General features: G+C 41.7%; 1 protein-coding gene across 1 annotated transcript in view; it reads left to right on the top strand.

Moving 5' to 3' along the window:
- PIK3R2 (phosphoinositide-3-kinase regulatory subunit 2) overlaps positions 1–16010 on the top strand; it is a 205807-nt gene extending 189797 nt beyond the window's left edge. The window contains exons 12-15 of the mRNA XM_082260724.1: positions 3446–3622; positions 8048–8119; positions 13491–13661; positions 14964–16010. Coding sequence (XP_082116850.1) covers positions 3446–3622; positions 8048–8119; positions 13491–13661; positions 14964–15153 — 610 coding nt within the window. The 3' untranslated portion in view covers positions 15154–16010. The remainder of the gene's footprint in view (positions 1–3445; positions 3623–8047; positions 8120–13490; positions 13662–14963) is intronic.
- The last annotated feature ends 1912 nt before the right edge of the window (positions 16011–17922 follow it).

Genomic DNA, 17922 nt, shown 5'->3' with positions numbered 1-17922 from the left:
TGTCCGAGGCCCACAGGCTGATGCTAGACGCCCCTCTGACTACTGAAGAGATCGAGACTGCTATTGGCTCCCTGCCTCCCAATAAAACCCCTGGGCTTGATGGCTTGCCCGCGGAGTGGTACCAAGAGTACCCCGGGGAACTTGCCAGTAGACTGCGGGACCTCTATGCGGCGGCCCTTGATGAAGGGGAACTCCCGGCATCTATGCGGGAGGCTCTCATAGTGGTCCTGCCCAAACCGGACAAGGATGGACTATTGTGTGACTCATATCGACCTATATCGCTGCTTAACAGTGATGTAAAGATCCTTGCAAAACTTTTAGCTACCCGCCTTGCCAAGGTTATAACTACCCTTGTCCATCCTGATCAGAATGGGTTCATGCCTGAGAAGAGCACGTATGATAACATCCGCCGGCTCCATCTGCATCAATATACTGCAGCTGAGGAGGCGAGGAGTGGCCTGGTGTTGTCTCTTGATATTAGGAAGGCCTTTGATACTGTGAGATGGGATTTCCTCTGGCAGGTCATGTCGAAGATGGGGTTTGGCCTCCCGTTTATAAAATGGGTGCGTCTGCTCTACTCGCGGCCACTAGCCAGAATTTGTACGAATAAAGATGTATCTGCGACCTTTTCTCTCCACCGAGGTACTAGGCAGGGCTGCCCTCTGTCGCCGTTACTGTTTGCCCTTGCCATTGAGCCTTTGGCTCTGGCGGTGCGACAGACGGTGACAGTGGGCGGTATCCTTTGTGGCGGTCTGGAGGAGAAAATATCGCTGTACGCTGATGATGCACTTATTTATCTTAATGGTTCTGAGTCCTCTTTTGAAGCCTTGCTGGGAGTGGTGGAGTTCGGCGGGGTGTCTGGCCTTAGAGTTGGATGGGATAAATCGGTGGCTTTTCCGCTTGGCCCGCCCGCGGATTATTGTTTTTTGCAGCGTTTTGGCATTCACCTGTCTCCTGCCTTTAAGTACCTTGGGATACAGGTTCATACTGATCTCCAGACTTATAGCTCTCTGAATGTTCAGCCTATTATTTCGCACATGGAGGTTCGGCTGCGTACCTGGTCTTCGCTGCCGCTGAATCTCATTGGCAGGATTAACATTTTTAAGATGATTTACTTGCCAAAATTCCTTTATGTTTTTCGGGCTTCCCCTGTTTTTCTACCTAGGCGTTTATTCCACAAAATAGATTCTGCCCTTACTTCATTTTTCTGGCAGGGCTCCCGCCCTCGCATAGCTAGGTCCTCTCTCCAGGCCTCCAAATTCCAGGGGGGCCTGGCGTGTCCAGACCTTTACAAGTATTTTCTTGCGTCCAAGCTTACTTATTTGTATGATTGCCTTGGCGACTATCCTGGGAACTCCTTCACCATTCTCGTATTGGCCATCCATGGCTCGAAAACGCAGGCTCTGGATGCTCTCCACAGGTCGGTCCCCAGACGCTGCTCTCGTGCCTCTCCTGTGGAGGTAGGGTGGTTGGCCTGGCACGCAGGCAATGCAATGATATCAGAGACGCCCGCTGTGTCTCCCAATGCCCCGTTGTGGGATAATCTCAACTTCCCCGAGCTCTACGGTCATCCGGATTCGGGCTGGTGGTCTGGACTTGGGGTGACTTATGTCTCCCATGTCTTTCGGTCGACTCACTTTGTTTCCTTTGATGACCTGAAGACCCGCCATGGTGTGAGCAACCGTTTTTTCTTTAAATACTTGTTACTACGCCACGCCGCCCGAGCGCAGTTTGCTGGGTTGACCCTGGAGCTCGAGGAGTCCCCAATGGAGCTGTTATTGTCTATCCCAGGGGTGCACAAAATGGTCACTACGTTTTACTTGAGGTTGCAGGCGGCGGGTGCCGACCCGTTTAAATTGGCCATGGGCCGGTGGGTCGCACTCCTGCCTAGGTGCGGCTGTCTTGCTGGCTGTCTATGTTCTGGTCCTGCCCCCATGTTAGCGGCTACTGGGCATCTATTTTTGCTTTTTTTAATGATAAACTGCATTTCTCTGTCCCTCGTACGCCTGAGGTGGGCCTGTTGGGTGTGTTGAATGACATTATCCACCATGTACGTCCTAGGATCCTGCTCCGCATCCTATTGTTCTATGCTAGGAAACTTGTTTTATTACATTGGAAGAGTGTTGAACCACCTACCATGCAGCAGTTCTACGCTTTGGTGCGCAGTGATGTTCCGCTTTATAAACTAATTTATAAGAGTAGAGGGTGTCCTAAAAAGTTCACTAACGTCTGGCAACCTTGTCTTGATGTGGAAGACTCGTACTGGGCTGATGCCCCCCTGCCATCCAGTTTATCTGTTGACTGAAACCTGGGTGGCCCCGCGTGTTATGCGGTTTATCCTGTTGACTTAGGTGTATGTAGTATACCCCCCCCCCCCCCCTGGGTGGGTACTTGGGGGTAGGGGAAGGTGTGTGAATGCGGATTTGTTGGCGTGTATGGTAGTGTCTTTTGTTGTGTGTTTGTGTTTTCTTGGTGGTGTTGTCAGTCTTGTTTGTGTGCCCTGTTTTCCTTCCCCCCACCTGGGCTCATCCTAGAGGGGGATTCTACTATGGTGACCTGTTGGGTGTGTAACCTTGCAGTTGCTTGGTTCTCCTGGGCTTTTGGTATGCACCCTTTTTCTCCCCCCCCCCCCTGAATTGGGTAGCCAGGCCCTTTTTTCCCCTCCCCCCCCCCCGCATTGTTATATTATGATGTCTTCTGATACCCTGATGTAATTTACATTCCTATGTGTTTCACGGGCATTGTCTGCCCTAGTGTTTCTGTTGTTATCTTGCAAAAATTTAAATAAACACCTTTTAAAAGATGTGCATGCACATTTTTTAGAGCTGCATTGCAACTTGATTTGTTGCTGATGTAGATTGTATGGCTTTGGTCTTCAGCGTGCAGTTGTGTGTCATTTTACAATGTTACTTTTCAAGTAAATGATTGTAGACTTGTTATTCATATGGGATTCAGTGATTAAAGTGAAACTAAAGCAAAAACGTTTTTTTCTTCCTTTTGGATAAAGTGGAGAGGGATTAGAACACCTGTCAGTTTTTATTGCTGTCTTTTAGGTTCACCCTGTTTACGGTTATCATAAAAAGTAAGAGAAACACCCCAGGATTCCCCCACTTTGGAGGGATTTCTACTCACTTGCTGTTTTGGCTATGGGACAGAAAGTGAAGGGAAATTTCCCCAATGAAACACAGATGGCAAACTGATAGGGGTTATAAACCTCCTTTACTCTTTTCAAAATTTAAAAAAAAAAGTTTGCATTTAGTTCTACCTTAGGTTTACAACCTACGTACATATTATATAGTACTGGAAACACACAAATTCTCAATATACAAGTGGTAGAAAATATTTAAAAACACACACAGCACTGCATGAAGCAGGGTTTTACACTCCTATACTTCAAATATTGCTTGGTTTATCACATCTTCTTTTTAATTTTTTTTACCTGTAGGATCTTAGTCAATGCTGAAAAACTAAAGTCTCGAGTGACCGAAATTCATGACAGCAAGAAGAAACTGGAGCAAGACTTAAAAAAACAAGCAAATGAAAATCGTGAAATCGACAAGAAAATGAACAGCTTGAAGCCAGACCTTTTGCAGCTGCGTAAACTTAGAGACCAGTATCTGGTGTAAGTAGCATGGTGCAACAAATGTCATCTGGTGTAACATTTTGTTTTCAATAACTCTCCTGCTCAAACAATGGAAGTTCAGGAAACGGAAATGTATCCATTTCATAAAAAATATTAAAGTAGAAGTCCACACTCCACGATCTAACACTAACCTATCTAGCTCTGTAAAGAAAAAAATCTATGGGTGACTTCACTCCCCATTCATTTCACAGCCGTTGTCGGCTATGTCCTCTGCAGAGCTTCTATCGCTGGAGACCGGACCGGAGCAGCTTCAAAAAAAGTATGTATGCTGATTTCTTCTTTACAGGACTAGATAGATTGTTAGATCATGGAGGTCTATAGATGCAGAGATTTTCGTTTTAGGGTGGACTAACACTTTAAGGTGTTTATTAATAAAGAATTCACTTTTTGGAATGTCTCAACATTTATGCAAGGGTAACGAATAATGCCCATAATGTTTGTAATATGTGTGTAACAGTTTACCTGTTATTTGCTAGGCAAATATAACATTCCCTAACATTCAATCCTAGGAGAAAAATAGAAATAAGAACATTTGAAAGTGAGAGTTGTTCATCAACAGAGAAAATAGCTGAATGCTAGAGGCCAAGAACATTCGTCCAAGAGGGGAAATCATTTCTGCACTGTGTACAGTCTCTGAAGAATCACCTATATAGATCTTTAATGAGACCTCATTTACAATACTGTGTACAGTTCTGGAAACCTCACTTGCAAAAAGATATTGATAAGATAGGAATCCAGAAAAGGATAACATAAATGGTGAAAGCTCTGGGGGATAAAACATATCGAGAACATCAGGAACTTAATATGTACAGTCTGTAGGAAAGGGGAGACATGACTGAAACCTTTAAATACATCAAGGAGATTAATAAGTTTCAGGAGGACAGTTTTTTCAATATGAAACCAAAATCAGGAACACAGGGACATGACCTCAAACGAACTGGAAGAAAGTTCAAAACTAATCTTAGAAAGTATTATTTTACTGAAAGGGTAGTTGATGCTTGGAATGAACTTCCAGCAGAGGTAGCGAGACCGTCAATATTAAATTGCTTCAAACATGCTTGGGACAAACACAGATCTCTACTCAGACAAAAAAAGTTAACTAAAAAAGAAAATGGGCAGACTTGATGGACTACTTCTTTTTATGCCATTACTTTACTATGTTAATCCTATGCGCACACCCAAGGGAATGGGTGTTTGGCTGAACAAAACTCCAGCTGAAGGGTGAGGCGAAACATGTAGCAGTGGTATTATTGTGACCGTTTCTTCCTGGTTGTTAGGGAGCTGACACCCATAGGCATCCTAACAACTAGCCTATTCAGCTGCTGGACAGATATTTCAGACTGGCAGGTGAATGTAAGCAAACAGTTGGGATAGTGTTAAAAAAACAGCCTGATGTCCCTACCAAAATTCATACAGCCTTTTAGGTCTTGAATGGAATTTAACGGTGACCCCCTGAAAAAGAAAACTGCATAAGCCCCCACACACACACACACATTTTATTTTATACCAGATCCTTTCCTGGATTTTATGGAGGAACCTTACGCAAAAAAAAGAAACAAGAAAAAAGTCAGGTTCATCCCCACCTTCCATATTCCATACCAAACCTTTATTCGAGCATGCAACGGACAGCTGAATTTGCCAGGCAGGGGGATGGAGTCACTGGTTGTTAAGACATCGATGGGTTCCCCTAATAACTGAATGTTCTTAAGCCTATGGCTATTTTCTCTATTGGAGAATGTTCACTCTCATGGTCAAACACTTATAGAATAGGAAATCAGAGTGATAGAGAAATGAGCTGACAACTGTCCGGCTTTTCCTTTCTGTCCAGTAAAAGGCATGGGCTGGTTCAGGATGAACTGTGCTTAGAGTAAGCGGGTTGAAAGATGTTTGGAGAACTGAAGAGGATAGTTTACAGCCAAGCACTGGTAGGCTTAGCTCTGCCACTGCAGCAATAAAGACCTAACAGTGTAAAAACTGTGCCTCATCCCAAACCAATCCAAAAGGAAACTGGAGTAAAATTAAGCTTTTATGACCTTTAAGTGGTGCTGTGAGTTGCACATTCTTTACAATCTATTTTACCCCTTCACTCCGTCGGAACACAAATATGCCGCCTCGGCTTCAGGGGGTTGTACCGGGGTGATGCCTGCAGCTAGAAGCATTACCCTGGTACTGTTGCCTATTACTATCACAAGGGTTGTTTTTATTTCGTGTGACAGCAATAAAAGTGATTAAAAAAAAAAAAAAAATGTTGAAGGGACAGTGTAAAAAAATAAAAAATTTAAAGCGCCCAGTCCCTCTGTGCTTGCGTGCATGCGTAAGACACAGCCACATATGTAAACGGTGTTTAAACCACACGTGTGAGGTATCTCTGCGATTGTTAGACCAGGAGCAATAATTCTAGCACAAGTCCTCTGTAACTCTACAGGTAACCGTTAAGAATTTTTAAAGTGTCGCCCATGGAGATTTTTAGGTACCGTAGTTTGTCGCTATGCCACGAGTGTGCGCAATTTTAAAGCATGATATTTTAGGTATCTATTTACTCGGCATAACATCATCTTTAACATTCTACAAAAACTTTACTGTTTTCTTTTTTTGTTTTGTTTTTTTTATTTCTTGAAAGTGTATTTCTTCCAAAAAAGTTGCATTTGAAAGACCGCTGCACAAATACCGTGTGACATAAAAAAATTTGCAATGATTGCCATTTTATTCTCTAGGGTCTCTGTTAAAAAAATATATGTAATGTTAGGGGGTTTTAAGTAATTTTCTAGCAAAAAATACTGATTTTAACCACTTGCCAACCGCCCCACGCAGATTTACTGAGACAGGGCGGTTCGGCTGCGCATAATCAAGTACATGTCCGTGAATATGTGCGTGTTGTCTCACGCCGCCTGAGCCACGCTTCTGCTGTGATTAGACACAGTGGGAGCCAGACCGCGGGAGGAGCAGGCTCGATCGCCATTGGCCTCCCGCGATCTTCGGGGGAAACTGACAGGAGAGCCGCCTGCCTATGTAAAAAAAGCAGGCGACTCTCCTGTCACACAGGCACAGTGAGATCGTGTCCAATCTCTGTGTGCCTTTCACAGAGCCCTCCCCCCCAACAGTTAGGAAACACATTTAGGCTTACATTTAACCCCTTGATCACCCCCAGCATTAACCCCTTCCCTGCCAGTGTCATTTATACAGTAACAGTGCATATTATTTAGCACTGATTACTGTATTAACGTCCCCAAAAAGTGTTACGTTAGCCCCGTACACACGTACCGATTGACGGCCGTAAATATTTGGCCGACGACCGATCTGCCGATTGTAGGCTTGTTAGTATGATGCTTCCGACAGCCGACAGCGCATTTTCGGCCGAACAGAATCTGTCGTGCAGGCATTAAAACTTTTGTTGGCCAACACCAGAACGGCCGATTGTTTGCCAGTCAGTACAGATTTCGGCCGACAGACAGCAGATTTGCAAGACTGGGCATGCTCAGAAAAGAAAAAAGACAAGGAAAGTTAACCATCACATGACATCACTTCTGCAGTCGGCTGTTATTGGCCGACAAAATTTGTGTGCAGTCTTTTGCAGTTTTCAACAGACACGACAGCCCTTGACAAAAGACGGTCGATCGTTCGGCCGACGATCGGTACGTGTGTACGGGGCTATAGTGTCAAATTTGTCCGCCACAATGTTGCAATCCCGCTAAAAATCGCTGATCCCCGCCATTACTAATAATAATAATAAAAAGTCCATAAATCTGTCCCGTAGTTTGTAAATGCTATAACTTTTGCACAAACCAATTAATAAATGCTTTTTGGGATTTGTTTTTTTTACCAAAAATATGTAGCAGAATACAAATTGGCCTAAACTGATTTAAAAAAATTAGATTTTTTAAAAAAATTTTTATTGGGAATGTTTTATAGCAGAAAGTAAAAAAATATTGTTTGTTTGTTTTTGTTTTTTTTTTTTTTCAAAATTGTCGCACTTTTTTGTTTATAGTGCAAAATCTAAAAACCGCAGAGGTGATCAAATACCACCAAAAGAAAGCTCTATTTGTGGGAAAAAAAAGGACGTCCATTCTATTTGAATACATCACCGCGCAGTTGTTAGTTAAAGTAACGCAGTGCCGAATCACAAAAAATGGTCTAGTCATTAAGGGGATAAAACCTTCCGGAGCTGAAGTGGTTAACTTGTAAACAACAAATGTCAGAAACAGGTTTAGGCATGAAGGGGCTAATGTATAGGCTTGTTTATTTAGACCATCTAGCAAGTCAAGATAGCTGTAGAAAAGCTTGTCATAGGGTTTTACTCAGTCTAATGTGCATATGATCATCTACAAATGGTATTTCATGTGCTGTCTCCATGCATTTTATAGCTGTTGCCTACATTTTGTTTTATTGTCCTATCTTGTATTTCAGTTGGCTGCTTGGCAAAGGAGCTCGTCAAAAAGATATCAGCGAGTGGCTGGACTTGAAGAATGAAGCTGAAAAGTACTTTTTTTTTTACTTACTAGAAAAACAAGCCAGTCATGTCTCTTTTACTGATTACAGTACTTTCTATGTGGTCTTTTATTGCAATATTGGAAATCTGAAACTGTTAATATGTATTTGCAGTAATCAGAATATATATATATATTGTATATTAGCAAATAGTTGTTGAAATTCTTTTTCCAGCCTAACATAAGGTTGGGCATAAAGCCTAAAGCTGAACTCCCAAGAATTCAACCACTGTGTAAAATGTGCTTGATTACTATGGGTTAAGTCCAACAAGGTGCATGCCAGCTCATGGACTTAACTTTTTACCTTACAGTTCACATTTTTACTGAGTGTCCTGAGCATACAGTAGCTGTTGCTATACTTCCAGCACTCCAACGATGTATCTTTTTGTTCTCAGCTTCTGAAGCTGCAGAGTCACATTTAGCAACTGTTCCCGCCCCTCCTGACACTTAGTAAAACTTTCAGTTGTAAATAAAACAGATAATTCCATAAGGTGGCATCCAGTTAGACTTAATTCATATTAAGCCAGCAGATTTAAAAAAAATTCCTGGAGTTCATCTTTAACCCGTGTCTTCCTCCTCACCTTACCCTCTCCCCTACTGTAATTGTTTCCTTCCAGACCAGCCTCCTCCACTTGCCATCCGTCCCATAGCAGATTTACTGCTACAGGGCGGCTCCCCTGTGCAGGATCACATATATATATATTTATATATATATATATATATATATATATATATATGTGTGTGTGTGTGTGTGTATGGGAATTTTGCCCTTCCCCCTGCAGGGAGCCGATCTGCGGGTGCTGGGCACTGGTTGTCCCCCCGCACCCGCTGATCATCGGTAAGACACACAGAACTGAGATTGGCCTATAAAAACAAGGCAGATCTCTTTTCTGACAGGGGGGAAGGGATGGATTTTGTGTTCCTAGTAAAAGCACCTAACACAGTACACAAAAACACTAGGCACGCAGTTAACCCTCTGATCGCCCTAGGTGTTTAACCCGTTCCCAGCCAATGACATTGGTACAATGACAGTGCATATTTTTAGCACTGATCACTGTATTAGTGTCACTGGTTCCCGCAAAGTGTCAGTTAGTGTCCGATTATAAAATACGAACAGTGCAGCTGTGGGGCTCTGTGAAATTACCCTTGGTGTTCAGCTTGCAAATCCTTTATTTTTTGGTTGCTCTGGAGTGTGCTGATTGAACTTTCTTGTAATAAAGTTAGTGTCTGATTGCCTGCTGCAGTTATAAATCGCTGATCGCCGCCATTACTAGTATTACAAAAAAAAATTAAAAATCCATAAATATTTACCATAGTTTGTAGATGCTATAAACGTTCGGGTAAACTAATCAATATACCCTTAGAGCCGGTTCACACTGAGGCAATCCGACTTGCCGGGGCGACCTGTGAAATCGCGGTGCACAGCACGCACCACGACCTCGGAGCGACATGCACGGGCTTCATATCATTGAAGTCAATGCAGGTCGCTCCAGGTCGCCCCAAAGTAGTACAGGACCCTTTTTCTAAGTCAGAGCGACTTGTGCCGCTCCTATTAGAACGGGTCCTGTGCTAATCTATGTCAGGCGACCCACGGCGACTTGTCAGGCGACCAAGTCGCCTGACAAGTCGCCCCAGTGTGAACCGGCTCTTATTGGCAATTTTTTATTACCAAAAACATGTAGCAGAATACATATTGGCCTAAATTTATGAAGAAATTTGATTTTTTTTAAATGTTTTTAGTGCATATATTTTATAGCAGGAATGAAAAAAATGTTGGGGTTTTTTTTTTTTCTTCATATGGTCTTTTTTTTGGTCAATTTTTGGTCTTTTTTTGTTTATAGCGAAAAAAATGATCAAATACTACCATAAGAAAGCTCTATTTGTGGGGATAAAATTAGTTAAATTTTATTTGGGTACAGTGTCGCATGACCACGCAATCGTCAGTTAAAGTACCGCGGTGCTGTATCGCAAAAAAATGGCCTTGTCATGAAGGGGGCTAAATCTCCCGGAGGTCAAGTTGTTAATTATTAAAATGTAGCATCCCAAAGTACCCAATATTCACCATGACCAAACGAAGCAACATGACTTACCTTTCATACACCTTCTTGTGGAATATTAAAACTGTTTCACACTGAACAATACAAAAGATGCACTTTTATACCAAGTATGAACAAAAGAGAGCGCAAAAAAAAAAAAAGAGAGATAAATATGCAAGCCCATACGGCCCTTTTTTTTTCTAGTTCTTTCATATATCATTCTCAGTAACACAGTACACTGTGCGCATTATGTGCCCAAAAGCAAAACCCTAATAAAAATGTTGCACACAGTTTCAAATCCACATATGGGACTCAAATGGTTTAAGTGTCACTAAAGCCATTTTTGCCAAGTTTTGGAGAGGGATTAAAACATCTGCCACTCTTTATTGCTGTCTGTGCCCCTATTAGGGAGATTCACTCTATCCATTTTTCCTGTTTACACTAGTCCAATGATGAGGAAATACTGTTCAAGATGTGAGTGGTGCTGCAAGTCTAATGTTGCTTCCAAAGCAGAGGTGCCCGCCCGGCTTGCCTCCAAGATCCACAGGGAAAAATGGATCAATGGTTGCACACTCTGGAAGAATGGCAAAATCTTTATTGTAGTGATCAACAAATAAAAGCATATACAGCACAGCAAGCACCTGGAGATGAAAATGTTAATGCGTTTCATGCAGATAACAGCGCTTAATCATAACACATGGTTAACATTTTTCTCTTCTGGTGCTCGCTGTGCTGTATATGCTTTCATTTGTTGATCACTACAAAAAAGGATTTTGCCATCCTTTTAGAGTGTGCAGCCATTCATCAATTTTCCTTGTCCTGTTTACAGTTATCATTGAAAGTGAAAGTTAAAGAAAATCCCAAATTATGGGTTCACATCAGAACAGTGATAGAGGGAAAATCTTCCAATAGGGACACTAGTTCTGGTGACTCACTGGGATTCCCTCTCTTTGGAGGGATTTCCTCTCACTTCCGGTTTTGGCTATGAGACAGGAAGTGAAGGGAAATCTCCCCTGTGGGACACAGATGGCAAAAAAAAAAACAACTCAGAGGTTAAAACCCTTACTTAGTCTATCCAAAAATTTAAAAAAACTTTTGCCTTTAGTGACATTGGCCAATAAACATTTCTCTTTCCCTTCAATCAAAATCCTGCCTGCCTCATAATCTTGACATGTATGCCATAATCTAAGCTAGTATTTTTGATTGAACTAAAAGGAAGTGAATATATAATAAAACTAAGAACATATAACTGTGGACGGATTTGTTGGTAGGTTCATTGAATATTTCCTGCCTTCTGAAAAGTGATGAAATGAAAATCATTTTTTTCATGTGTACTTGCATGGCTTTGAAAAGCAAACAAGTGCAAAAAAAGAGAAAATATTGCTTAAAATGTAAATGTATTCTAAAATTGCCTGGTAGATTTGTTGGTAATCCTAGAAAAAAGTGTGAATAATTTGATCATTGAGATATTCCAAAGAGGTTTGTCTAATATCACACATGTCTTGTAATCAATCAGCCCATATAAATGGAGAATAGTAGTAACTGTGATGTTTGTTATCATTATGTGGCCCACACTGAACATGGACCAGCAAAGTAGAGTGTCATCTAAGGCTTAAAGACAATTTCCAAGCAGCTTGACGTTCTTGTGACTACAGCTGCAAATAATAATAAGAATTTTAAGGTCCAGCCTTCTTGGACATGGTCGCAAGTGGAAAACCGACCCCAGATTGGATTAATGGATAGTGTGAATAATCAACAAAGAGCCAAGGAAAACGTTCAAAGAAATACAAGGTTACCTTCAAGGTCCATCAGTGTCTGGTTGCACTGTTTATGACTTAATGGTCAGTGGGCTTAAATGAAGAAGACCCAGGGGGACTCCACTTTTGAAAAAAGTAAACATTAAAATGCAAATTGATGAGCTACAGTGTTTTGGGGAGAGTGTTCTTTTGTACACACAAAACTGGAGCTTATTGGCAAGTTACATCAGCTCATATTTTGTTTTTTAAGCTTTCAAAGATGCTGTGGGGACTGTTAAACATGAAGAAGGCTGGGTTAGATTTTGGGACTGCTTTGCTGCTTCTGACACAGGGCCTTGAATATGTGCAGGGCGCATTTTTAAATTTCAAGAGTGTTAAAGCGGAACAATACTCACCTCAGCTCCAGCCATGCGGCGTCCTCGAGCTCCGCGCCTGACCACTGGCATCTTTGGGCTACTGGATTCCGGGTCTCGATCGCTAGCTGCTGTCATTGGCCAGGCAGGACTGATGTCACACATGCGTGGGCGGCTCACTGTACAAGGGTCGCCAGGCAGGTAAGTAGCTTTAATGCAGAAGACACAAAGCATGTCTCTTCTGCATGAAAAATTCTGCCTGTCTAGTCGTTTTATTTACATAGGCTACAGTTCCACTTCAAAGAATTTTGGAGTGAAAAATACTGCCAATGTGCGTAAGCGCCGTCTCAGTAGCAGATCATGGGTCCTCCCAAAAGTATAATGTCCCAAAACACACAGGTAAAAGCAGACACGAATTGTTAAGAACAAAATAATTGGCCTGTTCTAAATGAAGTTGCGCCCTGATCTGAATCCTTTCAAATATCTATGGGAAGAGCTGAAACATACAGTATGGAGAGGGATTTTGTCAAACCCCTGAGACAAATGAATGGGCAAAACTACCTGTTGGCAGGGGTCTCAATGAGAGCTACAGAAATTGCTTGTTGGTGGTGATTGCCTCTAAAGCTGGATACACACTATCCAATTTTCTTTAGATTTACCAAAACCATATAATATGAGGTCAAATCTGAACACCTTTCATTTGTATGCAATCAGGCAGGCCTCTGCACTACATAGTTGAAGGTAAATCTAAAGGAAATCTAAAAAAAAAAAGGGGTTGTGTAACAAAATATTAGGTTAGGGGTCCCATCATTTTTGTCCATGCCTTATTCATGTGTTTTAGCATTTTAAATATTCTGTTCAATCAATACTCCAAAACAAAGTACGATTGTATTTTATTTTTTTCATGGAAGGGTACCAGATTTGTTCACGGCTGTAAATATTTTTCTAAAATGTCACGCATGCAATGGAGAATTTCTGTCAAGTTTTTGTCTGTTCTATTTGGGAATAAACAAAACAGTACAAGGGATTGCGAATAAACAAAACAGTACAAGGGATTAACCTATAGTGTGGAGACAAAGGTGTGGTCCTATTTAATAGACATGCATGCATGTCATCCCTTTATTTTCTGCAAAGCCTAGAACTGTTGAAGTTGTTCTGCTTTATGTTAAACTATGTATTTAGAAAAGAGATGTTTGATATACCTATGTTCCTTGCAGCCCATACTACATTAAGGATGGTGAGGAGGATCTCCAACACCATGATGAAAGCACTTGGTACATGGGGAAAATGAAAAGAGAGCAGGCTGAAGAGATGCTGGCTGGGAAGGCAGATGGTACCTTTCTGATTCGGGAGAGCCGCCAGAAAGGCTGCTATGCCTGCTCTGTTGTGTAAGTATGAGGTTACGAATCTGTCAGACATATATTTTCTGATTCCTTACTAATACTTTTTTTAAATAGTGTTTGTTTTTCTCAGGATAAATGTATTTAAATGGTTAATAATGCCAATATAGACTATTTTTGTTGGTTTTATGCCGACCTATAAAACACAGTGCTTAACACTAACAAAACTTCGGGGGCTCCTGTAACCGTACCCTGCAGTGCCATTGGCTAAAAGATTAAGGCCCATTCACACTTGTACATTGTGCAAGTTCCTGTAACGCACCTGCTGTAGGTGTGCCAGGGCTTGACAAATTTGCTTGAAATCTAGGAGCCAGCTAAAGTTAGGAGCCATTTTTTTTTCGCACATGCCGAATGGCCGGCTTCTGTCGGACCGGCTGCCATACACACGGGCCAAATGGCATCCAGTTTTTAATGAACCAGCTGATGTTGCCTGGCATTCGACGCATGTGTACTTGGTTTACTTGCTCTGAAAGATAATGAAGGAACACTTCAACCACCATGACCACTTCAGTGATTTGAAGTGGTCATGGTCAGAAACACTGCACATGCTGGGATATTTACAGTTATGCGCTGGGTAGCTAGTTGCACCCCTAGCACATGTGACTTACTGCTGGCTGGTACTGCTGGTTGGTACTGCTGGCGGGTACTGCTGTAGGTACTGCTAGCGGCTACTGCTGTGGATACTTCTTGCGGGTACTGCTGGCCAGAAATGCTGGCGGAGATCACGGAGCGGCGCTGGAGGAAGCATGCAGAGCTGATGCTTCCTGTATCTCTCCTGTCACAGGCGGAGTGCATTTGAAATCACTCCGCCTGTGACAGGACAGAGCCAGAACTATACCGGAAGTATCGGCTCTGTTCTGTCACAGCTGACAGACACCGTTCTTTCGCCAGACGTCCCAAGTCTCCTGGGAGGTGCAGGAGCCTCAGTTTCAGGGAGCCACAGTCGGCATGCGGGAGACTCCCGCACCTCGCAGGAGACTTGGAATGTCACCTGCTGCTGTGTAACCCAGGTGCCAGTCCGCTAATTCTAGTCACCAATGCGACCTGTCGCCTGGGGATTGTCGAGCCCTGAGTTGTGCTGTGGCGCTATTCACTGTGAATGGCATCCCAACTCCCCAGTACAGTAAAGTGCAGCAGAGGTTTTAGGAAGAGATGGGCAGCAGACAGGTAGCACTTATAATCTGAAAGATTTTTAAAGGAAGCCTACTTCACAATGTTGATGATCTAAAATGAAAGTGTATGCTGTGACCTTAGATCCCCTAATGTTTTTGTTCTGATCTCTATTTATAGGGTCGCTGGTGATACTAAACACTGCGTTATCTTCAAGACAACCACTGGATATGGCTTTGCTGAGCCCTATTACCTTTATGCTTCATTGAAAGAGTTGGTTTTGCATTATCAACATACATCCTTGGTGCAACACAACGATGCCCTTAATGTCTCTCTGTCATTCCCTGTGCTGGCTTCACCATCTCGGTGAACCTTTCATTTTTTAACAGCAAATTCTCTCTTAGAAGAATGTGCCTAAGGTTTGAGTTGAAAAAAAAAATTCTAACTTTACGTTTCTAAGCAGCCTGTATTCTTCTGAGCCTAGGCTTGATGGAAGTCATGAAGAATAATGGTTTTGCTGGTGTTTTTATTTTTTTTCATAAGCCACATAATAGTTGAGATGCTATTTTGTATACTTGTTTGCAAAACACCCTCTTACCTTCTTGTGCAATGTAGAGTAGATGTCTGTGAACATACCCGTTAGCACAAAATAGTGTTTAATGGGATTTTTTATAGATGCTGCTAATTAGCCAGAGCAGTATCTGATTTTCTTGAATCTGCAGCAGGATCAATGAACTACTGTGTAACACACATGTACGAAGTTCCTTCATCCTCCCATTACCTTAGCTTAGCCTTCATTCTTATATTTTAATATATAACACCATTTTTTTTTTTTTTTTTTTTTAAGAGCATTCATTTTATACATTAGACGAGTGCTAAGGAGATGGTTGCTAAAATATAAAGATGTTTGGTTACCATACATTAATATGTGGGAAAAAAAACAACACTTGAGTAGAAGTAGCAGAAAATATGAGTTGCATTCTTAACACATTTGTAAAGGTATAGACATTAAAATGGCAAATCCTATCACAGATATGTTATGCCTGAGGTATTCATTTAGACAAACTGTTCTGCGCTTTAGTAAATATATTGTGCATTCCACAGTGGACCATAATGACCACATGTAAAGTGCACTTCACAAATTTTAGTCATGAAGGGAGGCCAGTGTATTGCATCACATATTTCCTTGTGTTTTTAACTCATGCGTAGCTACTTTGACTCTGATGGAGAACCTTAATTCACTCAGTATGAATGCATGTTCAGATGTGTTTCTTGCAGAGAGTTTCTCTCCCACAGAGTATACAAATATGTAGGCAAATTGCAACTGCAATCTGCATACTCTTGCAGCTATAGAAATGTAAAAATGATGCATTCTTAATACATTTTTTTTTTTTTTTATGAAAACAATAGTAGCAATTGCTACCACTATATATGTATCAGAAAATGTTGAAGGCATCAAATTTGTTGTTGCAAGCAAGAAATGAGGAATGGTACCAGACTGTTGTGCTGGCTCACAACATAACTGGTACCTCTTCAGGGGCAGGTGCTTTATGGGTTTGTGACTTTGCTTGCTTGTGTATCTTTATGACCATGAGTTGAACAGAAAAATGTAGCGTGTTAAACTGAATGTGGTGAAATAATTTTGAATGGTCCACCATATAGGCAGTGAGAACAGAGTATTTTGTTTGGCCTAGCTCTAATTCTTATTTAAATGACCTGATGAGCTTGTCAAGTAAGCAAAGGTGATGAGGCCTAGATTCACACCTGCATGTAGGCAGCCCATTCATTACAGTTGGCTGCCCTACCTGCAGAAACACAGGGAAAGAAGGCTCTGATTCTTTTTTTTTTTTTTGTTAATCGTGCCATACCAAGTGGCATGATGCCACAGACTATGTGATTTAGCGTGCGAGAAAACGTACTGCATTTGCCAATGAGTGGGGGCGCTATTAAGAAAAATAATGTTACCCCCCACATGAATGCTAGGCCAGAGCAGCGTGTTTTGCCTGCGGCTTGGGGATGCATACCTTTTTATGAGCATTTCCGACCCACACAAGTGTGTCAAAATGGAGGCAGCTGGTGGTGCCTCCAAATATATTTAGGTATCAGTTATAAGTTTCTGTGTCCTGAGAAACCCCTGGTTTACAAAGTTGTGTGGGCCAGGAATCCATGCGTAATCGCACACATTCCTGACCCGCAGGCAAATTGTGCTGTTCTTTAGTAGACACAAGGGGGTGCCATTAATTGTTAATAGCACCCCACATTGAAAAGCGTGGCAGGTTTTTTCGTGTGTTTGAATCATGCAGTTCCAATTGGCCATGCTTTAAAAAAAAGGTTCAGGGACTTTTTCCCAGTATTTTCTGCAGGTACAGCAGCCCATTTAAATGATTAGGCTGCTGTGCTCATTAAAATGAGACATGCAGGACCCACAGAGGTGAGAACCTAGAATAATACTTACCTTATTCTTGCCCCCCTGGCAGCTGGCTCCTCTTCTCTCTGATGCTTTAGGTTGTGGGCTATGCTATACTGTCCTCACATACAATGTGGGACTGCTGGTCCTGCTTTGTACAATATCAAAAAGACAGTGGGGAGTGGTGAAGGAAGTTGGCTTTTGGGGGACAAGTCGCACAGAAAGAACTATTATTAATACAGCTTATTCCTCTACCTCCACACGTAATGAGCTTTTTAACCCTTATAGTACAGTGAGGCTCCACTGTAGGAGTCATTTTTTTCTGCTGCCTAGATTGGATATTAAATGCTAGTTTTACGAGTAAAGCTGAAACTTCTCACTGAATCCCTGCCCTTGAATATACATTGCGCTGTTGAGGAAACCGCTTACTCCATTAGCACCTAATTAGTTGTTTTGCTGATATTTTTTAAGAGGATGTTTCAATAGTACTTTATCCTGTGTTTGATCTCTTACATGGGTTAATTTGTATAAAGTCTGTGCTTCTAAAGGCACAGAAATAAACATGTTATCTGCCCACTTTATAAAAAAAAAAAATGAATGTAATGTAAAAAAGTAAGAAAAAAATCAACAGTTTTCATTGAGAAACATAAGATAAGGAAACAAGTTACCTTTTATAAGAGCTTTTATAACACTAAAAAGTGCATGTTTCAGAATTGATGTTTGAAATAAAGA

Source organism: Pelophylax lessonae (genome assembly GCF_965119305.1).
Source record: "Pelophylax lessonae genome assembly, chromosome: 1".
In the NCBI taxonomy this organism is placed as follows: Eukaryota; Metazoa; Chordata; class Amphibia; order Anura; family Ranidae; genus Pelophylax; species Pelophylax lessonae.
Note: the sequence above shows the minus strand (reverse complement) of the source record. Positions and strands in the feature narration are given on the sequence as shown.